Source organism: Rhinopithecus roxellana, chromosome 20 (genome assembly GCF_007565055.1).
Source record: "Rhinopithecus roxellana isolate Shanxi Qingling chromosome 20, ASM756505v1, whole genome shotgun sequence".
NCBI classification, from domain to species: domain Eukaryota; kingdom Metazoa; phylum Chordata; class Mammalia; order Primates; family Cercopithecidae; genus Rhinopithecus; species Rhinopithecus roxellana.
The window spans coordinates 9,893,682-9,916,428 of NC_044568.1; the positions used below are offsets into that span (position 1 = coordinate 9,893,682).

The 22,747-nt window shown below is 50.7% G+C and overlaps 3 protein-coding genes across 4 annotated transcripts; 2 read left to right on the plus strand and 1 right to left on the minus strand.

Annotated features, from left to right (window-relative positions):
- The first annotated feature begins 234 nt into the window (after positions 1 to 234).
- On the plus strand, positions 235 to 4,089 carry TMEM265 (transmembrane protein 265). The gene is made up of 3 exons (XM_010362220.2): positions 235 to 561; positions 1,561 to 1,731; positions 3,592 to 4,089. Exons 2-3 carry the CDS (start codon positions 1,564 to 1,566, stop codon positions 3,751 to 3,753), a joined length of 330 nt encoding a protein of 109 aa, XP_010360522.1. The 5' UTR covers positions 235 to 561; positions 1,561 to 1,563; the 3' UTR covers positions 3,754 to 4,089.
- A 4,659-nt stretch (positions 4,090 to 8,748) lies between these two features.
- PHKG2 (phosphorylase kinase catalytic subunit gamma 2) lies at positions 8,749 to 18,062 on the plus strand. Of its 2 annotated transcripts, none has more exons than XM_010362227.2 (10): positions 8,749 to 8,895; positions 9,287 to 9,399; positions 11,335 to 11,510; positions 11,789 to 11,843; positions 13,935 to 14,000; positions 14,097 to 14,260; positions 16,888 to 16,978; positions 17,073 to 17,226; positions 17,296 to 17,421; positions 17,510 to 18,062. In XM_010362227.2, exons 2-10 carry the CDS (start codon positions 9,305 to 9,307, stop codon positions 17,801 to 17,803), a joined length of 1,221 nt encoding a protein of 406 aa, XP_010360529.1. In that variant the 5' UTR covers positions 8,749 to 8,895; positions 9,287 to 9,304; the 3' UTR covers positions 17,804 to 18,062. The 2 variants fall into 2 exon arrangements, with proteins under 2 accessions (XP_010360529.1, XP_010360528.1); XM_010362226.2 differs by having other exon boundaries at positions 8,878 to 8,968.
- A 62-nt stretch (positions 18,063 to 18,124) lies between these two features.
- Positions 18,125 to 22,696, minus strand: CCDC189 (coiled-coil domain containing 189). Its single transcript, XM_010362228.2, has 9 exons — positions 22,155 to 22,696; positions 21,806 to 21,837; positions 21,194 to 21,259; positions 20,870 to 21,039; positions 19,908 to 19,978; positions 19,594 to 19,710; positions 19,430 to 19,499; positions 19,264 to 19,353; positions 18,125 to 18,357 (listed from the first exon to the last, which is right to left on the minus strand). The coding sequence occupies exons 1-9, from the start codon at positions 22,365 to 22,367 to the stop codon at positions 18,179 to 18,181; spliced, it is 1,008 nt and encodes a 335-aa protein (XP_010360530.1). The 5' UTR covers positions 22,368 to 22,696; the 3' UTR covers positions 18,125 to 18,178.
- Between the last annotated feature and the right edge of the window lie 51 nt (positions 22,697 to 22,747).

Sequence of the window (22,747 nt, forward strand, 5' to 3'; positions counted from 1 at the left end):
TTCTGATTTTCTGGTCTGGTGGAGGGTTGGGTGGGAACTTGGGCATCGTTTTTCTCCTCCCTCTTGCTCTTGCAAAGATCCTAGTACCTGATCTTTAGCCTAGGACTGTATATTCCAAGTAGAAACCTACCCAAGAAGAGGGAAGATTGGTGAATTTGATGTGGTAGGGTGCCTTTCCCTAGTCAGTTTGAAGTCACAGACATCCTTCTCCTCCTCTCTTTTCCCTCGGTTCCTAGACGTTCCTGGGAGCTCTCTGATGCCTCAGACCTTTCCCTTTTATCCCTCTTGCTCAGATGCTTCCTTTCACTCCTTTTTCCAGAGGGCAGGCGTCCTAGCTCCAGTTGGTCCGTCCCTTGGGCCCTCCCCTGCTCTTCATCTAGCCAAACTGGTTTGAGTCAGCCACACCCTTTCCCAGCTCCCTGGGCTCTTCAGGTGGTGGCTGGCCACTCAACCCCACCCCTGGGCTTGGCTTGAAGCCCTGAGTCAGCTCCATCACCACCCAAGCCAAACCAAAGCTGAGGCAGGAGCCGAAACTCAGAGTCCCTCAAAGCCTATAGCCAGGTAAGAGCCCTGTTCATTTTATATTCTCTGTTCACTCCCTGGGCCCTCCTTGTGTCTTCCTGTTGACTCTGTTTACCTCATCCGAGTTATTTCTTTGTATCTACTTCCCTGCAGCTTCTTGGCACACATCATTCTTTGCTCTCTGCTTGTCTCACCCCTTTCACCTTTCCTATCCTTTGTTACTTGGGTTCAGGGAGCCATTGTGGTTTCATTTTGTGTGGGTTGTAGGGGAATGGTTGGAGATAAGGGTAGAAAGGTGGTTTGATGCCAGGGCCTAGAGGACCTGAGAAGTAGGGAGACAAGAAATAATTAAGTAGGGCATCATTATGCAGCTTTCTGTGTGATAATGAGGTCATTTGGACTCAGTGTACTAGTCTGATTGTGTTGTGTGGCTTGGGTTAAAATGGAGAGAGGTGGTGGCAGGGAGGCAGCATAGCAGAGGAAGCCCTGACCTAGGGAAGTAAGTTTGGTGTTCGGTTTCAGCGGTAAAGGACTTACTCGGGTATATTTTCCTTACCTTTTTCCATTCCCATAACTGTTTTCATGTAAAATGGCTGCTTTGCTTGAAGTGGGGTGCAGTACCTAAGGTTCTCCTCTCTGACATCTATAGTACTCAGGGGGCAGCCTCTTGGGTATCTGGGGGAATTGTAGGGTCGTTTGAAATACAGATTAAAATAACAGATTCATAGCAGCTTTCAAGAGTTTGTATTTCTCCTGCTTCTCGGTGTGCACCTTGTTGTAACAGTAAATAATACAGATAATGCCTTGTCTACATTGGCTTGCTTTCAAAGACTCAGAACCTCAAGCTCAGGTAAAAGGATTCCAGCCACACATTTCCTCTTCTGCTCTGTGAGTCACTAGAGGAATTCCCCAGTAAGGCAGCATTCCTGAGTGCCAGGCTATACCATGAGAACAGAGTGCTCCGAGGGGTGGAGTCTGAGCAAGCAAGGCCAAGGGCTCAGTTGTTGGGCTCACAAGTACCTTGACTATCGCCCACAGGTGATGGAGGACGAGGAGAAGGCAGTGGAGATCTTGATGGGCAACACGGAAGCTGCTCATCCTCCATCCCCCATCCGCTGCTGCTGGCTCCGCCTCCGCTGCTTGGCAGCTACTAGCATTATCTGTGGCTGCTCTTGCCTGGGAGTCATGGCTCTGGTGTTTGCCATCAAGGTGAGGAGTGCAATTCCCATGGGAACAGGGGGGTGGGTATAAGGCAATGGTTTCATGTATCTGATCTATCTACATTGATCAGTCACTGAATACCTATCAGTGCTCTGGGCCTAGTGCCAGAAATAATAGTAAGACAGGGTTCCTTGCCGTCAGAGGATCCATAGTCTAATGAAAGAGATGACAGTGAAAAAGGATAATTAATAGAATGCAGTTCATCAGTATCATAATACAGGAAGCACAGGACAGTCTGGGAGCCAGGGAGGATCTATGTATATAATTATATATGTGTATGTGGTAGAGTAGGTAACTGGAAAGGCATCCTAGGAGAGGTGACGGGAATTAACCTTAAAGCGTGAGTGAATAAGGGTGGAAGGGCATTCCAGATAAAGGGAGCAGTGTGTACAAAGGCCTGTGGAGCACGACTGGACCAGTGAGGAATAGTGAGATATGAAGCTAGAGGACCCAGATTTCTAAGGGCCGCCAGTTCTGTGCTTAAGAGTTTTGACTTTATCTTGAAAGTACTGGGTGGGGGCATTGAATGGTTCCTGCAGGGGAAAGTGACATGGTTAGATTTGAGTTTTAGAAAGATCCATTCTAAGGGCCTACATCGAGGGTGACTTGGAGGGGGCAAGGCTAGAGGCTGCTGAACGGTGATGAGCACAATCTCTAGGAGTCTGAAAGACACTACTGGGTTTTTGAGAGGGCTTCACCATTTCAAAAAGCCTATTAGAAACAGCACATGTCCGCCAGGCACGGTGACTTAGGCCTGTAATCCCAGCACTTTGGGAGGCCGAGGTGGGCACATCACGAGGTCAGGAGATTTGAGACCATCCAGGCCAACATGGTGAAACCCCGTCTCTACTAAAAATACAAAAATTAGCTGGGCGTGATGGTGCATGCCTGTAATCCCAGCTACTCAGGAGGCTGAGGCAGGAGAATTGCTTGAACCAAGGAGTCGGAGGTTGCAGTGAGCCGAGGTCATGCCACTGCACTCCAGTCTGGTGACAGACTCCGTCTCAAAAAAAAGAAAAACAGCACATGTCCTTTAGGAAAGGCTACACAGGCTAACTTAAACTTCATGCTGGAAATTTCTCAACCCTAGACATATTTTAACAGAAACTTGTTGTAAGAACTCCTGGGTTCCATTAAGGCAAAATCCTAAAAAGGGCCCTTAATGATGACAAAGAGACTGGGCACGGTGGCTCACACCTGTAATCCCAGCACTTTGGGAGGCTGAGGTGGGCAGAACACTTGAGGTCAGGAGTTCGAGACCAACCTGACCAACATGGTGAAACCCCATCTCTACTAAAAATACAAAATTAGCTGGGCGTGGTGGCACGTGCCTGTAATCCCAGCTACTCAGGAGGCTGAGACAAGATAATTGCTTGAATCTAGGAGGCAGAGGTTGCAGTGAGATCGCACTATAGCACTCCAGCCTGGGTGACAGGAGTGAAACTGTCTCAAGAAAAAAAAAAAAGATGGAAAAGATACCCATCAGGCTATGAGAATGAAGTGGTGTTTGGGCATGAATGAAATACTCCAGGCTCACTGTTTCTTACCAATAGTTACAAATTCGAATCAATCTTGGATGGTTGGAAAGAATGGGAAATAAAAGAATTGGAAAATACTTTACCATATGCGATCTTGTGAGCTAACTGTGGCCACGCTGAGAAGTAGGCAGGGCGCAGAGATGGGTACCTTATTTTGCAGATGAGAGTTTAGAATCAGAAACTGGAAAGGGAGGTAGAGGGTTTGGATGTGAGATTTTGATCTGTGACAGGGAAGGGGGAGTGCAGTGGGGAAATGGACACCTTGGGGCAGAAGTAGCGGGAGAACCTAACCAAGAACCTGCCCCCACAGGCAGAAGAGCGGCATAAAGCAGGCCGGTCCGAGGAGGCAGTGCGCTGGGGGGCCCGGGCCCGGAAATTCATCCTGGCCAGCTTTGCTGTCTGGCTTGCTGTCCTCACTCTGGGTCCCCTGCTGCTGTGGTTGCTCTCCTACGCCATCGCTCAGGCTGAGTGACCCTGGATGGCCTCTGCTGAGAGCCAGCTGAGACCTCCTGGAGCCTGCAATGCGGCATTGCTAAGGTCCTGTGACAGCAGTGGTTGGAAGGATCCTGGTTGGAAGGATGGGGACTCTCAAGGGCTTCGGAAGAGCTCTTCTAGCCCTTTATAAAAGGAGGGCAGCAGCTGAGACTGATGAGAGGAGGGCAGCCTGCTCTTTTCTTTCAGGGCCCCCCATCCCTATCTCCCCCACCCAAGCCCACCCTAGGCCTCTACCCAGCGGGAGGGGTTGAAGACCAGGCCTGGTTTTATTAGAATTCGTTTTGTAATAAAAGCCTTTTTTAGTGGTGAAATACTCCTGTCTAATTGTTCTCCCCCTGCTTTACCTTGGGCCCTTGGTGAGAGCCAGTCTGAACATCTGACTGATAGCAGAAGCCAGCATCCACCTCATCCAGGAGCTTCAAGAGAAGGAAACAATTTTTATTTTCTTCTTCTGGAAGTTTCCCTTCTTGGAAAGACCCCAGCTTCTCCTTTGTACGTCCACAGAGACTCTGAGGCCAAGAGTAGTAGCAGCTGCTATTATTTATGACTTACTATATTCCAGGCTGTGTTCTAAGCACTTTATATTTCTTAACTTCCTCCAGTTTTCAGTCACTCAGTAGGTATCTATACTATCATATCCATCATATGAATATGTCACATATGATAGGTACCAACTATCTGAGCGAAAACTGGAGGAAGTGTTCTAAAACGACAGTGTTCTCATTTTATACTTGAGGAAACAAGACAGATTTACACAAGGTCCTCAGCTACTAAATGGTAGAGCTGAGACTGAACCCAAACAATTTTGGTTCCAGAGCTGAGAGAGGAGTGAAAGAGTTGGGTAACAGCAACAACCATCCTGTACATGGAGATTTGAATGATTAAAATGGATTTTCATATCTTTTATCTTGGACCTCATAATATTTTAAATTTTTTAAAAAATTATGAAGTATAGCCGGGCGCGGTGGCTCAAGCCTGTAATCCCAGCACTTTGGGAGGCCGAGACGGGCGGATCAGGAGGTCAGGAGATCAAGACCATCCTGGCTAACACGGTGAAACCCCGTCTCTACTAAAAAAATACAAAAAAACTAGCTGGGCGAAGTGGCGGGCACCTGTAGTCCCAGCTACTCGGGAGGCTGAGGCAGGAGAATGGCGTAAACCCCGGAGGCGGAGCTTGCAGTGAGCTGAGATCCGGCCACTGCACTCCAGCCTGGGCGACAGAGCGAGACTCCGTCTCAAAAAAAAAAAAAAAAAAAAAAAAAAATTATGAAGTATATCATACATATAGGAAAATACCCCAAACAAGTATGTATATAGTTCATTAACACAAAGCAAACATGAATAACCAAATAACCACATTCAGTAAAGAAACTGGAACATTGTCAACACTTCAAAGCCTCCATTATACTCCTCCCAATCACTGCTACTTCCTTTCTTCCCACAGGTAACCACCATTCTGACTTCTAGCAGTGTCGTTTAATTTTGTCTGCATTTGAACTTAATGGAATCATGTATTCTTTTCATATTTCACAATGTTATTGTGAAATTTGTCAATATTTGGCATAGGTGTAGTTTTCATTGCTGTGCAGTATTCAGTCATACGAATGTATCACAATTTGTCCATTTTCTGTTGGTGGACTTTGGGATATTTGCAGTTTGGGGTTATTATGAGTCATGCCTTTTGGAGTGCACGTGTGCTGGCAAGCACCTTACCATAATTCAGAGTCCAGAAGAGCGCCTAAAGGAATTGGAGATGTTGCACACTGAAGAGAGACTAGAGGGGAAAGATAGGCACATGATGGCTGTCCTCAGTGTTCCCAAGTGCTCCAGGAAGAAGGAAGAGAATTGATTGGTGGTCTCAGAAGTTAGAATTACAACAGTGGGTAGAAGCCATATACAGGGCAGTTTTCTCAACATAGTTTCACAGTGGAACCACCTGGGAGCCTTAAAAAGTAGGCCTGGGCTTTGCCCAGACTATATTCTGACTTAATTGGTGTGAGGTACAACTTGGGCATTAGGATTTCACAGTTTCCCAATTGATTCTAGTGCGCATAGTTTGAGAACTACTACTCTATAGATAAGATTTTATTGGGTTCACTCTGAAATTTCTAAATCAGGAAAAAAGGGTAACACATTTTAGAATTTTTTTTGTTTTTTGTTCTTTTTTTTTTTTTTTTTGGAGACGGAGTCTCGCTCTGTCGCCCAGGCTGAAGTGCAGTGGTGCGATCCCGGCTCACTGCAAGCTCCGCCTCCCAGGTTCACGCCATTCTTTTGCCTCAGCCTCCTGAGTAGCTGGGACTACAGGCACCCGCCACCACACCTGGCTAATTTTTTGTATTTTTAGTAGAGACTGGGTTTCACCGTGTTAGCCAGGATGGTCTTGATCTCCTGACCTTGTGATCCGCCCACCTTGGCCTCCCAAAGTGCTGGGATTACAGGTGTGAGCCACCACACCCGGCCTGTTCTTTTTTTTTTTTTTTTTTTTTTAACTTTTAAGTTCTGGGATACAAGCAGAACGTGCAGGTTTGCTACATAAGTATATGTGTGCCATGGTGGTTTGCTTCACCCATCAATCTGTCATACAGGTTTTAAGCCACCACGCCCTGCTAATTTTCATATTTTTAGTAGAGACGGGGTTTCACCTGTTGGTCAGATCTCTTGACCTCGTGATCCACGCGCCTCGGCCTCCCAAAGTGCTGAGATTACAGGCATGAGCCACTGCGCCCAGCCCAACACACAGATCTTAAGTGTTCAACTTGATTAATTTTTTTTCTTTTTTTTTTGAGATGGAGGTTCGCTCTGTCACCCAGGCTGGAGTGCAGTGGTGCGATCTCGGCTCGCTGCAACATCTGCCTCCCGGGTTCAAGTGATTCTCCTGCCTCAGCCTCCTGAGTAGCTAGGATTACAGGTGCGTGCCATCACGCCTGGCTAATTTCTGTATTTTTAGTAGAAATGGGATTTCACCATGTTGATCAGGCTGGTCTTGAACTCCTGACCTCGTGATCCGCCCACCTCGGCCTCCCAAAGTGCTGGGATTACAGGGGTGAGCTACTGTGCCCAGCCGATGAATGTTTTAACATAAACAAACCTGTGTAGTCAGTCACTCACCACCTATAGGAATATAACATTTGCAGCACATCAGCAAGCTCCCTCATACTCCTCATTATTTTTATCCCTGATACTGACTTACGGAAACCTCTTCAATCTGGTTCCTGTGTCCTTGTGATAAGCCCCCCTCTTTAGTAATTTCTAGCACAAATCGCTCCAGACTCACCTTGTACTTTCCCTGCTGAAGCCTAGAAATCGGCCATTTCTCCTGAACAGCCTTGGTTCCTTTTATTGGGGACTGTTATTGAGAAATCAGCATCTAGACACTAGGCATTCTACTGCGATGTTACTACTTGGGGCATTCTGAAAGCAGAGTTAAGAGCCAGTAAATAGTTAATGTTATCTATTTTAAATATTTTTAAAATCGTTTAAAAAATTCTAGTCAATCATAGGGTTCTTTCTCCACTTTCCCCATTCCAGATTCCAGATTTCCACAGTAAGAAGCTTGGCTTCCAGTCACGTCAATATGTTGATTACTCAGCTTCAGAATAATCATTCCATTATATTACCAAACAACAAATCTAAGTAAAGTTCAAGATTTCTTTGCAATTTTGCCTTTAGATTGATGGTATAGAGTCAAAGTACTCTATAAAAACCTGAATTCATTTTTCTTCCCTCATATAATTGTAATCCCAAAGTGTCATTTCTAAGATAGCTGTTGGAAGATAAGTTCATTCTTTTCCTCTTTGCTGGAACATAACCTCCACAAGGTAGGGGTGTGTGTGTGTTTCATTGTCTCAGTCTAGTCCCTAGGTCTTAGATGGTCATAAAAATTTGTTAGCCGGGCGCGGTGGCTCAAGCCTGTAATCCCAGCACTTTGGGAGGCCGAGACGGGCGGATCACGAGGTCAGGAGATCGAGACCATCCTGGCTAATACGGTGAAACCCCGTCTCTACTAAAAAATACAAAAGACGAGGCGGGCGCCTGTAGTCCCAGCTACTCAGGAGGCTGAGACAGGAGAATGGCGTGAACCCGGGTGGCGGAGCTTGCAGTGAGCTGAGATCCGGCCACTGCACTCCAGCCTGGGCGGCAGAGCAAGACTCCGTCTCAAAAAAAAAAAAAAAAAAAAAAAAAAAAAAAAAAATTTGTTAGTGAATGCCAAGTCTGAGCTATGCACTGAGTCGCTCCTGGCAGAAGCGACTGGTGGCAAAAGCTCCTGGCAGAACCTGGTGGGTTTAGAACAGTGTGATACAAGGCTTTTGGGAGAGGGTGGAAGATGGAGAAAGTGTATAAACAATCCCAGATAGTAAACGCTAGGGCTTTGGATGTATTCGGGAGGGATTGAAGCGGCCACAGAAAGAGAAGTCTTCTTCTGGCCTTCTAAGTCGGAACTAAGAGGCCAAGCTGGGGGTCCAAGCTGTGTGTGTCCAAATGTTTTAAGGCCTGGAGTGTACTCAAGACAGGCGCTTTGGGCAAGGCTGCTAATATTGAAAAGAGTTTGCTGGGCGTTGTGGCTCAAGCCTGTAATCCTAGCATTTTGGGAGGCCGAGGCGGGAGGATCGCTTGAGCCCCGAAGTTCAAGGTTGCAGTGAGCTATGATCGCGCCACTACACTGCAGCCTCAGTGTGGGCTACAGAGCGAGACCCTGTCTAAAAAAAGAGAAAATGCTGAATGCAGTTAGGGATGCTTGGTGAAGACCGAGGGAATTCCCCTGCTCAAGTCTGGGAACTAGAGGCGCGGGAACGTCCTGCTTCCCCGCCACCCAACGATCACGTTTCTCAGTTAACCCAACTTCCGGGTCCCATTCCAGGCCTCCAAGCCCACTTGACGACAAGCTCCGCCCTCCGCTGGCCCGTAGATGCCACTCGGTGATTGGCCGTGTCTGAAGCCGCGCCGCGGCGTCGCGTCGCGGCCTTAGGTCACGCCGAGCTCCGACGCCCGCACCAGCCCCTATTGGGCGGCCGGTTTCCAATCGGAAGAGCTTCAGAGCCTCAGTCTTCGGGCGGCGCTGGCCATTGGCGGGCAGGATGGAGGCGGAGCCTTGGGTCGTCGCCTGCTGCCCGAGGTTAAGGTGAGTAGACTGCAGGCGAACCCGGCGACAGCGCAGGTCGCTTCGACCCTGGCTCCTCTGCCTGCCCCAGCGGGTGAGCCTGCGCTAGACCCCCGTCCCCTTCCTGCGTCCGCCCGAATGCGCCTGCGCCGCAACAGCCGCCTGCTCTTGCGCCCCTTCCCCCAGCTTCCTGGGCACCTCTCCCCACTCCCTTTCCTGCCCTGCCATCCTCCCGCCCCCAGGCTCTTCTGCGGGGTCTCCCTAGTCCTGGTCCTTCCCATACCCACCCCCCCCCCCACTCCCCAGGACCCTGGCGCCCCAGCCGCAAGGGCTGCGCCCCCGGGAACCGCGATGCGGGTCGTCTCAGAGCCTGTGGGCTTCCCTGCCCTCACTGCCCTCCTCCTCCGCGCAGGCCCCCGCCTCCTTCAGGATGACGCTGGACGTGGGGCCGGAGGATGAGCTGCCCGACTGGGCCGCCGCCAAGGAGTTTTACCAGAAGTACGACCCTAAGGACGTCATCGGCAGGTGAGACCGCGGCCAGGGAAACGGAGGTCCAGAGAGGTCGGGCCCCAGCAGTCCCGCTTCCGTTTGAGGGCTCTAGAGGTGGGGAGTGTGTGTGTGTGTGCCGTTTGAGGGCTCTAGAGGTGGGGGTGGGGGTGTGTGTGTCAAGGTTTTCAGGATAGTTCTTTTTTTTTTTTTTTTTTGAAACGGAGTGTTGCTCTGTGGTCCAGGCCGGAGTGCAGTGGCGCGATCTCGGCTCACTGCAACCTCTGCCTCCCGGTTTCAAGTGATTCTCCTGCCTCAGCCACCCGAGTAGCTGGTATTACAGGCGTGCGCCACCACACCGGCTAATTTGTATTTTTAGTAGAGGCGGGGGTTTCACCATATTGGCCAGGCTGGTCTTGAACTCCTGAACTCGTGATCTGCCAGCCTCAGCCTCCCAAAGTGCTAGGATACAGGTGTGAGCCACCGCGCCCGGATGACTGAATAGTTCTAAGTGGAAAGAATCAGTGGTAAGTGGAGAACACCTGATGACTAGACTGTTATCTTGGGTCAACCCCATATTTTTCACGGATTCATTCATTTATGCCTTCAACACACACGGATGGTTGACGCACCTACTGTGCCAGACACAAAGCTCAACACGGGGAGGGTAGAAAAGATGCCTATGCCCTTGAGGTACTCCATCTAAAGTGACGTGAACGTTAAAAAGGCATCAGGCTAGATAGGTAGAGGTCTGTATCAAGTGGTATGGGATTCCAGAAAAACACAGTTTCCCAGGAGTCACCTTTGGGCTGGGTCTTGAGGTATGAGTCGGAGTTCAGGGGGGTCTTTAAAATCGTAAAAATGTATGCGTGTGGTAGATGTCTGCATCAGATTCTCAAAGAGGCTCGTTAAAGCTGGGTCATAATTAAAACATGGCCTCAAACTCAGATGCTCTTAGTGGTTGCGCGGGAAATTAAAACCATGACGTGGCCAAGAGTAACAGAGTAAGTGTTGTGTAAGGTGGAGGATTCATGTCCCACCTATGATATGTGAATTCAGATTTGTAAAAAAAAAAAAAAAAAAAAAAAAAAATCGCACTGGCCGAAACGTAATACATTGGAGGGCTGTGTTTGGCCTATGGATCAATAGTTTACATCCCTTGATTTAACTAGATGTGGGTGACTGAATTCCCAAGTGAGTTATGTGAGCCCAAGGAGGCCCCAGAGAGCATGGTAGTAAGGCTCTGTGAAGGGCAGCGAGGGAACCAGCATAAGAAATGGAATTTGAGGCCTGATCCTGGAGGGATTTGCTCCTTAGACTGAGGAATGTGTAGGGTCATATGGAGTTGGTGATAGCCTGAGCAAGGAAATCCTTATCTAGGACTTTGTGTGTGCCTCATGAATGCCCTTCAACATCCCTTCAGGATGCTGTTGGCCGCATTTCACAGTTGCAGGAGCTGAAGCCCAAGGACCTTATGTCAGGGGACCACTTAGGTTAATTGGTAGCAAATCTGAGGTCGTCTCTAAGGTCTGATTCTCAGCTTTGGTCTTCCAGTCAATGGCTTCATATTTATTTGGAGTTTCCTACACTTGAGGGAACTTTGGGATTTGGATGGGGTGATCAGGGAAGTGCAAGTGGAATATGGAGGGAGACTTAAATCCTTCTACTCCCTTCCTTCAAGGAGCAGGTGCTGAGGCTCAGTGTGGGAAGGACTTGCCTAGGCTTTCCCATGGAGGAAGTGGCAGAGCCTGGATTTGAACCCAGGCCCTACCTGCCTTCCCTGTGAGCTTTGTGTTGTGCCTTGCTGGGTACCCAGGGTGCTGTGAAGCCAGGGTGAGCTCCTAAGCTTGTTGCCCTGTGATCCAGATGGGTCTTCAGGGTCTGGCACGGCGGGCATGAGGATGCTGAAGCCCCAGCCTGTGCAGAAATGTGAGCACAGAGGTCCTGACTTGTGCTATTTTCTGGCTCTCGCAGAGGAGTGAGCTCTGTGGTCCGCCGTTGTGTTCATCGAGCTACTGGCCACGAGTTTGCGGTGAAGATTATGGAAGTGACAGCTGAGCGACTGAGTCCTGAGCAGCTGGAGGAGGTGCGGGAAGCCACACAGCGAGAGACACACATCCTTCGCCAGGTCGCCGGCCACCCCCACATCAGTGAGGCTGTCTTCCTTGCTCCTGTTAGCAGACGACCCCCAACCTCTTGCTGACCCTGCCCACAGCCCACTTCCCCCAACATTGCCTCCACGCCTCTCCTCCCTTCCTCCTGGCTTCATTCCACTAAAGAGTGGCCATCCACTGGGCCCCCACTGCCTCCTCTGGTTTTCCTTTCTTCCCCGTAACAGCCCGCTGCTGTCCCAGGGTGACCAAGCCCCATCAATGTGCATCCACTCCTTTCCATCTCTGTCTCTCTGCCTCTCTTCCTCTCTCCCTAGTCACCCTCATCGATTCCTACGAGTCTTCTAGCTTCATGTTCCTGGTGTTTGACCTGTGAGTATCTCCCTGCCACCATCTGAGAAGCCTCCTCCCCACCTCCATGTATGGCCCCCAGCATTTGCTGCTCAGTGGGCTGGACCCACCCTGCTCACACTTTCCTGCTCCAGCTGGGGCTCTCTATCACCTGGGCCTGCCTGCTAGCCCACGGCTCTGGCCTTCTCCCTCGGTGCCATCATTGAGGCAAATTCTTTAAAAGTAATAGTGATCAGCCAGGCGTGGTGGCTCATGCCTGTAATCCTAGCATTTTGGGAGGCTGAGGCGGGTGGATCACCTGAGGTCAGGAGTTCAAGACCAGCCTGGCCAACATGGCGAAACCCCGTCTCTACTAAAAATACAAAAATTAGCCAGGTGTGGTGGTGCACGCCTGTAAGCCCATCTACTCGGGAGGCTGAGGCAGGAGAATCGCTTGAACCCGAGAAGCAGAGGCTGCAGTGAGCCGAGATCATGCCATTGCGATTCTCCTGTGTCAGCCTCCCGAGTAGCTGGGACTACAGGCACCTGCCACCACGCCCGGCTCATTTTTGTATTTTTTTAGTAGAGACGGGGTTTCACCATGTTAGCCAGGATGGTCTCGATCTCCTGACCTCATGATCCGCCCACCTCGGCCTCCCAAAGTGCAGGGAGTGAACAGACTGTGGCCGGGTGCAGTGGCTCACGCCTGTAATCCCAGCACTTTGGGAGGCCGAGGTGGGCGGATCATGAGGTCAAGAGATCGAGACCATCCTGGCCAACATGATGAAACCCCGTCTCTACTAAAATACAAAAAATTAGCCAGGCATGGTGGTGGGTGCCTGTAATCCCAGCTAATTGGGAGGCTGAGGCAGGAGAATCACTTGAACCCGGGAGGTGGAGGTTGCAGTGAGCCGAGATCGTGCCATTGCACTCCAGCCTGGGTGACAGAGCGAAACTCTTATCTCCAAAAAAAAAAAAAAAAAAGTGTTCAACAGTGGACTGACCACTTAGAAAACAGATCCTTGCGGCTGGGCGCGGTGGCTCACACCTGTAATGCCAGCACTTGGGGAGGCCGAGGCGGGCGGATCACAAGGTCAGGAGATCAAGACCATCCTGGCTAACACAGTGAAACCCCATCTCTACTAAAAATACAAAAATATTAGCCGGGAGTGGTAGCAGGCACCTGTAGTCCCAGCTACTTGGGAGGCTGAGGCAGGAGAATGGCGCGAGCCCGGGAAGCGGAGCTTGCAGTGAGCGGAGATCGCGCCACTGCACTCCAGCCTGGGCGACAGAGCGAGACTCCATCTCAAAGAAAACGAAAAAGAAAAAGAAAATAGATCCTTGCTCATCAGCCTCTCGTGCTGCTTAACACACTAACTACTCTGGTGTCTGTCTCTGCCCATCTGTTCTTTTTCTGGTCAGAATCTGAATGTCAGTGTTACACGGTATAATGTAAACCAATTGCAAAGGTATTTCAAAAGAGAATGATTTGAATTCCAAAGATTTAAGAGAGGCCCTTGGAAAAAATTCATGAAGGCTTCCATATATTTACAGAAATGGCCCTCTGCAAAAGTCAGAGGGGACGTAAGGATGTCTATTATGCCATCCTCCAGCTGTGCAGAGTGACTACACTCCCCAAAACAGTACCTGATAAGTTACTTTGAGGACTGATGCAGAGTTGCAAGTATAACTCAATTTTGAAAGTATTATTTTTAACTGACACATAATTATAACTTCAGCTTTTAAAGACAAAATTTCAAAATAAGGTCCTATTCAACCTTTGTGCCACAAAAAAACTGAAATTTTGGTCCATTTTCTTTATAGATTCACTTTGAGAGGCCTTTTTCAGGCATAGTTATTCTCAAACAACAAGAAACTCCTATAAATTATATTGTCACAAGAAGTCTCTTATTTTTGCTGTAATTGCCATCATGGCATAATGCAGGTATTTCAGCTGCCAACACACCAGGCCAAACTGCCTTGTTGGAGTGCTGTGTCTCTAGATCCTTTGGTTTGTCCGCAGAGGAATCTATCTTTAATGGCCTCTTCTGTGGTATTTTGTATGAGCACTGGTCTGTTTTCTCAGCCCCCAATGTGGGGTGTAGCTGCCTCCTATGCCCCTCCTTCCCTTAGGATGCGGAAGGGAGAGCTGTTTGACTATCTCACAGAGAAGGTAGCCCTCTCAGAAAAGGAAACCAGGTAAGCGTTGAGCCTGCAGCCCCAGGGGTGAGCAGGGGGTGGGACAGGGCAGGGAGGAGCCAAGGAGGAGACTGCACCCGCCTTCCCTTCCCTCAGGTCCATCATGCGGTCTCTGCTGGAAGCAGTGAGCTTTCTCCATGCCAACAACATTGTGCATCGAGATCTGAAGCCCGAGAATATTCTCCTAGATGATAATATGCAGATCCGACTTTCAGATTTCGGGTTCTCCTGCCACTTGGAACCTGGCGAGAGGCTTCGAGGTGAGGGGATCTAGTGCCCTTGTAGGCTTGGGAGGGGAGACCCAGGCCTGATGAGATTGGTTGGCTGGGTCTGACTACCAAGTCCCTGATGCCAAGAAAAAGGGAGAAGTCATTGGGTACTTGCCAAGTACCCTGTGGGCGCAAAACCTGTGTTTACCTCAGAGTGGGCATTCTGACCTGGGGAGGATGGAGACAGACAAGTGGGCTGACAGACAGTGGTGCACGGTGGGCAGAGGGCCATGCCAGGGGAGCCCGGAGGAAGGAACACCAATTCAGCCTGAGCCCCACAGAAGAGGTAAAAAAGGGAGCAGGGCAGAGTCATGCTCAGCCACATGTTTGGGGTGTGGAGTGCAGGACCACGGGAGCCTGATGTGATATGTCCAGACTGCACTTCCCACCTGGGCCCTGGGCCTCAGGTTCACCTGATGTGAATACATTTGTCGGGACAGTAATATTTCTACTGCAAATGGGAAACTTCAAATAAAATTCACCTGTGGGATTCTTCAGAGCCTTTAAGTCTGCCACTGACTCTCTCCCTCAGTGGCTTTGCACTAGACTTATGGAAAGCTACCGTTTACTGGGCATTCACCTATGAGGCAGGTATCAGTCTTTTTTTTTCTTTTCTGAGACAGAGTCTTGCTCTGTCACCCAGACTGGGGTGCAGTGGCATGATCTTCGCTCACCGCAATCTCCACCTCCTGGGTTCAAGCTATTCTGCCTCAGCTTCCCGAGTAGTTGGGATTACAGGTGCCCACCACCATGCCCGGCTCATTTTTGTATTTTTAGTAGAAATGGAGTTTTCACAATGTTGGCCAGGCTGGTCTCAAACTCCTGACCTCAAGTGATCCTCCCACCCCAGCCTCCCAAAATGCTGGGATTACAGGCATGAACACTGTGCCTGGCCGGCACCAATCTTTATATGGCTTATTCCCCTAAATCCTCTCCACAGCCCTGTGTGACAGATAGTATTTGTGTCTCTGTTTTTACAGAAGGGCTCAAAGAGGTGAGATGACTTCTTCTCCAGGGTCCTAATGCCAGGACTGAACTTGGACAGTCTGACTTCAAATTTCATACTCTTAACCTGTGGGCTCACATGTCTGGTGGATGTTGTGCTTTAAAACCCTTTGGGCTTCCACATGTACTTTTCCCCTTTCTGGAATCATCTTTGCCTCTGCCCACTCCATCCTCTTCTTGGCTTGGGTAATTCAAGTTTCACTTTACACCTCCATGGCAGCTTAGGTCCCTTTGCTTTTTGTTCTCCTGTCTTCTTCATTCACAACACCTCTTACTCTATTGTTACTTCCCACTTGCCTTCAGGTAGACAGTGAGCTCGCCAAGGACACATCTCATTTGCCACTTGGCAAATCAATGCCACTGGCATTCAATAAATACTTGGTATAGGAATGAATTTCCCAAGAAAGTCAGTTTCAATTCGGGGCTGTTAAAATCTCCTGGAAGTGTGCCATGGAACACAGTTCAGAAATTACTGGAAGAATTGGTGCCCGAGTGGTGAAAAAAACTAAAAATACAAACTTGAGCCAAGCATGGTGGCACGCATCTGTCACCTCAGCTACTCGGGAGGCTGAAGGAGGAGGATCACTTGAGCCTAGGAGCCCAAGGCTGCAATGAGCTGTGATAGTGCCACCACACTTCAGCCTGTGTGACATAGTGACCCTATCTCTAAAAATAAATAAATATAAAAATACAGACTTGCATAAAGTTTTGGAGGGCTCTGGACTTTAGAACTGTAGATTTGATCATGTGTCATGATGTGGAATCAGGGAAGGGTTTTAAACAAGGGACTTACCCACTATGTGCTTTAAGAAATCCCATAGCTCACAGGGCGCAGTGGCTCACACCTGTAATCCCAACACTTTGAGAGCCCGAGGCAGGTGGATCACGAGGTCAGGAGTTCAAGACCAGTCTGGCCAACATGGTGAAACCCCATCTCTACTAAAAATACAAAAAATTAGCCAGGCGTGGTGGCACGCACCTGTAATCCCAGCTACTCGGGAGACTGAGACAGGAGAATCGCTTGAACTTGGGAGGCGGAGATTGCATTGAGCTGAGATCATGCCATTGTACACCAGACTAGGCGACAGGGCAAGACTCCATCTCCAAAAAGAAAAAACAAAAGAAATTCCATATCTCTGCTTGTTCCCCTTGGGTTGAGTGATGGTTGGAGGTTATAGGAGGAGGAAGAGGTTTGGGCAGATAGGAATGCAGAAATTTTTTTTCCATACGTATTGTGATGTATGTAAAAATACATAATCTTTCCATACGCTTTATGATACGTATAAAACTAAGGTAACAAGTTGTGAGGAGTAGATAGGTTGACTTGGATAGTGGGTAGGTAGGGTTGGAGGAGGCAAAGGATATGGTGGAACAAGGACCTTGAAATCAATCCAAAACCCAGGTTTTCCTAGGAAGGCCACCAGGAGCCATGATGGGTATCTGAACTGTTGAGCAGGGATAGTGCCTCAGCGGAGACTTGGCAGAAGGCAGGCAGGAGGAGGATGGGAACACTGGTAGTTCTGGTGGCGTTGAGGAGGCTCCAGCAGAGATCCGGTGCTAGGGGCCCTGGAGGGGCCGGTGGCATCCCCTCAATCTTGGTCCTCTCTCCCCAGAGTTGTGTGGGACCCCAGGGTATCTAGCGCCAGAGATCCTTAAATGCTCCATGGATGAAACCCACCCAGGCTACGGCAAGGAGGTCGACCTGTGAGTTCCTGGTCTCCCTCTCCCTCCTGTGCTTGCTGTCCTTTGCCGGGTCTGCCTGTCACTCAGTCCCGCCTGACTCCAGTCTCTTTCCCAGCTGGGCCTGTGGGGTGATCTTGTTCACACTCCTGGCTGGCTCGCCACCCTTCTGGCACCGGCGGCAGATCCTGATGTTACGCATGATCATGGAGGGCCAGTACCAGTTCAGTTCCCCTGAGTGGGACGACCGTTCCAGCACTGTCAAAGACTTGGTGAGCTGGGGCTGAGAGGACAGTAGGGGAGGCCCAAGAGCTGCCCCTCATGCTCTGGGTCTCTCCTAGATTTCCAGGCTGCTGCAGGTGGATCCTGAAGCACGCCTGACAGCTGAGCAGGCCCTACAGCACCCCTTCTTTGAGCGTTGTGAAGGCAGCCAATCCTGGAACCTCACCCCTCGCCAGCGGTTCCGGGTAAGTCTGAGAGTGTCAAGGTCTGGGCCCATTCCTCTGTCTCGTGATCTTTCCCCTGCACTAGAGCTCACCCTGCCCCCCTTCCTAGGTGGCAGTGTGGACAGTGCTGGCTGCTGGACGAGTGGCCCTAAGCACCCATCGTGTACGGCCACTGACTAAGAACGCACTGTTGAGGGACCCTTATGCGCTGCGGTCAGTGCGGCGCCTCATCGACAACTGTGCCTTCCGGCTCTATGGGCACTGGGTGAAGAAAGGGGAGCAGCAGAACCGGGCAGCTCTCTTTCAGCACCGGCCCCCTGGGCCTTTTCCCATCATGGGCCCTGAAGAGGAGGGAGACTCTGCTGCTATAACTGAGGATGAGGCCGTGCTGGTACTGGGCTAGGACCTCAACCCCAGGGATTCCCAGGAAGCAGAACTCTCCAGAAGAAGGGTTTTGATCATTCCAGCTTCTCTGGGCTCTGGCCTCAGGCCCACCACTGATCCTGCTACCCTCTTAAAAGACCAGCCCGGTACCTGTCTTCCCCCCAGCCACAGCTCTGAGATCAGAGCTGGGGTGTAAGGGAGCCACTCTGAATGCCACACCTGGCCCAGTCAGTGCTGCCTGCGCTGCATATGAAATAAAACCCACTACACACCAGGGAGAGCGGGTGTCCTGTGTCTTCTGTCTGGCTTGGGCAGGAAAGCCCAGAAGATACTCACCAGGGTGCAGGGATGGGGCCATTCTGGCCCAGACCTTTATTGGGGAAAATGCTGGGGGTCACTTAGTCTTGCTCTTGCCTTTACCCGGAGGTAGCTGGAAGGGCCGCTCTATTACAGTCAACTTGCTGCTGAGCCTTTCCTCGCTGGCCTTGAGCTGCTCTTCCACCAGCTGCTGGAGCTCCTCCAGCTCTTTGTTCACTTGGGTCTTGATGTAGGCTCGGAGGATGTGGACGTGGCCTGCAGGGGCAGGGAAGAAGGGGCAGGGTGAGGAGAGATGCTGTCTGGCAATGGGGATGGTCCCTAGCTGGGCAAACACAGCCCCCAAATTTCCCCTGGGGGATATACAGGTGGCAATGTTGTTTCCCTTTAGGAGATGTCAGCCAGCCCTTGTATGAAAGGTAGTTGGGTAGGGTAGCTATGCTGGACTTTGCAGATTCAAATTCTGATCCCTACTCAGTAGCTGTGTGACCTTAGGCAGGTTATTTAACCTATCTGTGCCTCAGTTTCCCTGTGTGAAATGTGAATAGTGATATCTAGCACATAGGATTAAGGGAGGATTAAATGAGTTAATTTATATAAAATGCTCAGAGCAGGGCATGCACTGCACACCTATTGCCAAGTATGTGCTGGCTGTTACTGTCATTGGCTTTCTAATGATCATTTCTCTGGAGTCACCTCAGCTGTGCATTTTTTTGTTTGTTTTGAGACAGAGTCTCGCTCTGTGGCCCAGGCTGGAGTGCAGCGGCGAGATCTCGGCTCACTGCAATCTCCACCTCCTAGGTTCATGTAATTCTCCTGCCTCAGCCTCCCGAGTAGCTGGGACTACAGGAGCGCACTGCCACGCCCGACTATTTTTTGTATTTTAGTAGATACGGGGTTTCACAGTGTTGCCCAGGCTGGTCGCAAACTCCTGAGCTCAGGCAATCTGCCCGCCTCAGATTGTGTTGGGATTACAGGCATGAGCCGCCGCGCCGGGCCTACAGCTACGCTTTTATCTGTCATCTTGGACTTCTGCATAAGGGATCAGTTAGAGAAAGGACTCTATGACTAAAAACAAAAAGTCTGAAGTCCTGATGTGATCCAAACCCTTCATTCTACACCCGCTCAGAGGGACAGGGCAGCCTGCCCCCTCCAGATCCTCACTTGGCTCCGGCTCTGGTGGGGCCACTGTCTCTAGTTCCTCTTCCTGCGGGGTAACTGCCTGCTCCTCCACCTCCTTGCTTTCTTCTTTCTCTGCAAACCAGAAGCAGTAAGAGACTGTGGCCCCAGGCCTGGCCCAGCCCAGCCCTGCCCTGGCACTCTCCCTTACCCATCTCACTCTCTGGCCACAGTTTGGGTGGCTGTAGCCCCATGTAAGTCAAAGACAGATCCAGCCGCACCTGAGAAGCAAAGAAGAGGGAGGCTGAAAAGAAGGCACCTGTGCTGAGGGGAGGGGGGGTTGAGGATGGCTCCTCATGGTCCACCACCCCCTACCTGGGGTGTGAAGACGTATTTATAGAGTTTGAAGTGGCGGAAGTAAGTGTTGACCACGTAGTCTTCCAGGGCTAGCAGTTGTTCCTCTTTGAAGAGGTCGATGCTGAAAGGAGGCCGCTGTGGTGGTGACTGGGAATTAGAACCCTGACTACCTCCTGGACCCCTGGCTTTGCCTCCAAAAGCCTAGCAATCTAGGAGCAAGGAGAGCCCACTGGGGTCTTCACAGGAAGATAAGGGTGATGAATGTGAGAGAGACTGGGCTAGACCTTGTCTGGGGATGGGTAAAGGTTCCAGAATGTTCCAGGGGAACTGACCCTGACTCCATGGCAAAAAAGAACGCTGGTGAAGTAGCGGTAGCACTCCTCCACGTTGCCCAAGGGGGTTGCTGGTAGGGAAAGCAAGATGCGGCAGTGAGGCCCTCTCTGGTATCCATTCATTCACTTCACTCAACAGCTGTTTATGACCATGAGCTTCAGAGGCAGACAGATCTGGGTTTCAGCCCTGGCTTGTTTCCTTAACTTATGTAACAAATATTGAATACCCACTATATGCCCACTGTATACTGTTTTAGGCACTCAAGACAGACAAGGTCCTGTTCTTACGAAGCTTATATTCTAGGAGAAGTGACACAATAAACCAAGAAATAGCTCATTTCAGCTATTAAACATTCTGAAGCATGAGCTATTAAATATTCTAAAGCAGGTTTTATTGTGCACTATGCATATATTTGCATAAATTATTTCTCAGAACAGTCCTGTAAAACGTGCTGTATCCTTAATTTCTCTTTTTTTTTTTTTTTGAGATGGAGTCATGCTCTGTTGCCCAGACTAGAGTGCAGTGGCGCGATCTTGGCTCACTGCAAGCTCCACCTCCCGGGTTCACGCCATTCTCCTGCCTCAGCCTCCTGAGTAGGTGGGACTACAGGCGCCCGCCTCCACGCCTGGCTAATTTTTTTTTTTTTTTTTTTGTATTTTTAGTAGAGACAGGGTTTCACTGTATTAGGCAGGATGGTCTCAAACTCCTGACCTTGTGATCCACCTGCCTCGGCCTCCCAAAGTGCTGGGATTACAGGCGTGAGCCACCATGCCTGGCCTGTATCCTTAATTTCTAGATAAGGAAGCAGTGGATTGGAAAGGTGATGGCTTATGTGTGATAATGCTATTAATAAAGACATATTCCAGGCAGAAATCCCCTGCTTCTGCTTCCCATGGTCACTTGTGCCAGCCCCAGTTCCTCTTCTCCCTAGGGCTCAAACCTGGTAGCTACCCCCTCTCACCAATACAAGCCTTGTGAAGATCCTGGAGCAGGGCACAAGCCGCTGACGTCTGCTCCAGTGAGAAGCCCTGCTGGCGGCAGAAGATGAGCGCATGGCAGAAGAGGTCCAGGGTGATGGCGTCCCGCAGGCTCTGCTCAGGACACCCTAGCTCCAGCAGCTCAGCCAACACTCTTGGGAGGGAGAGAGGAGTGAGTGACAACTGGAGCCTCCTTTCATCACGCTAAACCCACCACATGCTTTGGAGTCAGCCATTCCTCATGTCTTCCCAACTTGACCCCTCGACCTTTGCCAAGAGCTCTTCCCGCGCCCCCACTCAGTCCCTACTGCCTCATCTCCTCAGCACTGGTAGTCTTCTCCAGCTGGTGCATGGAATGGATGTCCAGGTACTTCCTGTTATAGGAAAAGAAAAAGAGTATTGGTGGCCATTACCTATCATGACAGGGCTGTGACAGCTAATGCGTGGGACTCGGAGTTGGGCCACTGGTGTGAAGCTGTGCCCTTTTGCCAACTTGCTGTTTAACTATGCAAATCGTTAGCTCTCTGGGCCTAAATGAACTCTTATGAGCCTCTCCATTTCTAAAGCCTAGGGTTAGGAAACTTGAATTCTTTTTTCTGCTCTGCCACTAATTTGTATGACCTTGGTCAAATCCCCCCTGTGGCCCTCAGTGTCCCCCTCTGTACAATACTCCATAGCGGCCATGAGACTCCCTTTACATCCTGCCTTTGGCTCTTTTTTTTTCTCACACTGTCTCCTCTTTGGATTGGGGAGGCTGGAAAGCTGGCTTCCAGTCACCTGGAGTAATTGCATCTCTAGGCCTCAGTCTCCTCATCTGTAAAAATGGGGATGCCCTGGCCACAGACAGGACTGTTGGGGAAGCAATAAAGGAAGAACGCAAATATTCAGTGTAACTCTTTCCCAAGTCTCTTCACACTCACCACATGCAGATCTGGGGTCGGGGCAGCGGCGGCTGCGGAAAGAAAGCGAATTGGGGAAGGCAGCTGTGGTGTCCTGGCCGTCGCGAATCTCCAGCGGGCCCGAGAACTCGCTGTAACTTGCCATCTCATCTCAACGACTAAGAAGGAGAGGCGCGGGCGAGGGCGGGCTTCAGGAGGCCCTAGGTGCTCCATCCGAGCACAATAACCACAAGGGTCACACACCCCTGCCTCTCCTCGCCGAGGCAGCGGGGGAGACGTCCCGAACGTTAGTAAGCATAATGACGATTGGTGCCTGCGGGGGAGCCCGTTTATAAATATTCACGAGCGGACCAGACTGTCCCGCCCTCACCGGGAACAAGTTGGCTCCGGGGTCTTCATCCGCTTTCGCCGCCGCCGCCGCTGCCGCCGCCGTCGACTGGGTCCGCACACTCGCTCTCGTCCGCGCGGCCGACCCACGCACTGAGATGCGATCCTTCCCCGCTTCCCGCCGCAGCTCGGAGAGATGTTCAAGCTCCGACTGCACCCTCATTCCCAAAAAGTGGCTGGTCTTGCGGTTGAGCATCTCGCCGCTCTTCCGTGCCGCGGCGCGCCCCGGGCTCCCGCCGCCTCAGTTCCAGGACAGCCAGCGCTCGGTCTGCGGCTACCAAGGCCGGGCCCGCTCGCCTTGCTCCGGCCAATCTGCGCGCCTAGAGGCGTGGCGGTGCGAATCCGTGGGGCGTCTCCCTCCGTCTCAACGGCGACGGTTGCCAAGGGGGCTTGTGAAGGAAGGAAGGCGGGAACCGCAGGCTCACGCCAGTGGGGGCGAAGAGAACGCGCAGATACGTAAGAAGTTGCGAGTGCCCACCTGGGCACCCTCTCTTCCAAGTTGCTAATACGAGGGCCGGCGCTGTCCTCCAGGCGGGGAAGTCGGAGCGCGGTGTCAGTTACTATGGGAACTGCCTC

What these genes read in the sequence shown, in the direction of transcription:
- CCDC189 (XM_010362228.2), bottom strand. Translation starts at nt 22,367, where the DNA reads ATGCTCAACCGCAAGACCAGCCACTTTTTGGGAATGAGGGTGCAGTCG. An exon ending in TTTTTTGCCATGGAGTCAGG is followed by an intron (nt 19,711 to 19,907) that starts GTCAGTTCCCCT and finishes TCACCACCACAG; the next exon opens with CGGCCTCCTTTCAGCATCGA. An exon ending in AATACGTCTTCACACCCCAG is followed by an intron (nt 19,500 to 19,593) that starts GTAGGGGGTGGT and finishes TTTGCTTCTCAG; the next exon opens with GTGCGGCTGGATCTGTCTTT.
- PHKG2 (XM_010362227.2), top strand. Translation starts at nt 9,305, where the DNA reads ATGACGCTGGACGTGGGGCCGGAGGATGAGCTGCCCGACTGGGCCGCC. An exon ending in ACCTGGCGAGAGGCTTCGAG is followed by an intron (nt 14,261 to 16,887) that starts GTGAGGGGATCT and finishes CTCTCTCCCCAG; the next exon opens with AGTTGTGTGGGACCCCAGGG. An exon ending in CCCCTCGCCAGCGGTTCCGG is followed by an intron (nt 17,422 to 17,509) that starts GTAAGTCTGAGA and finishes CCCCCTTCCTAG; the next exon opens with GTGGCAGTGTGGACAGTGCT.
- TMEM265 (XM_010362220.2), top strand. Translation starts at nt 1,564, where the DNA reads ATGGAGGACGAGGAGAAGGCAGTGGAGATCTTGATGGGCAACACGGAA. An exon ending in CTCTGGTGTTTGCCATCAAG is followed by an intron (nt 1,732 to 3,591) that starts GTGAGGAGTGCA and finishes CTGCCCCCACAG; the next exon opens with GCAGAAGAGCGGCATAAAGC.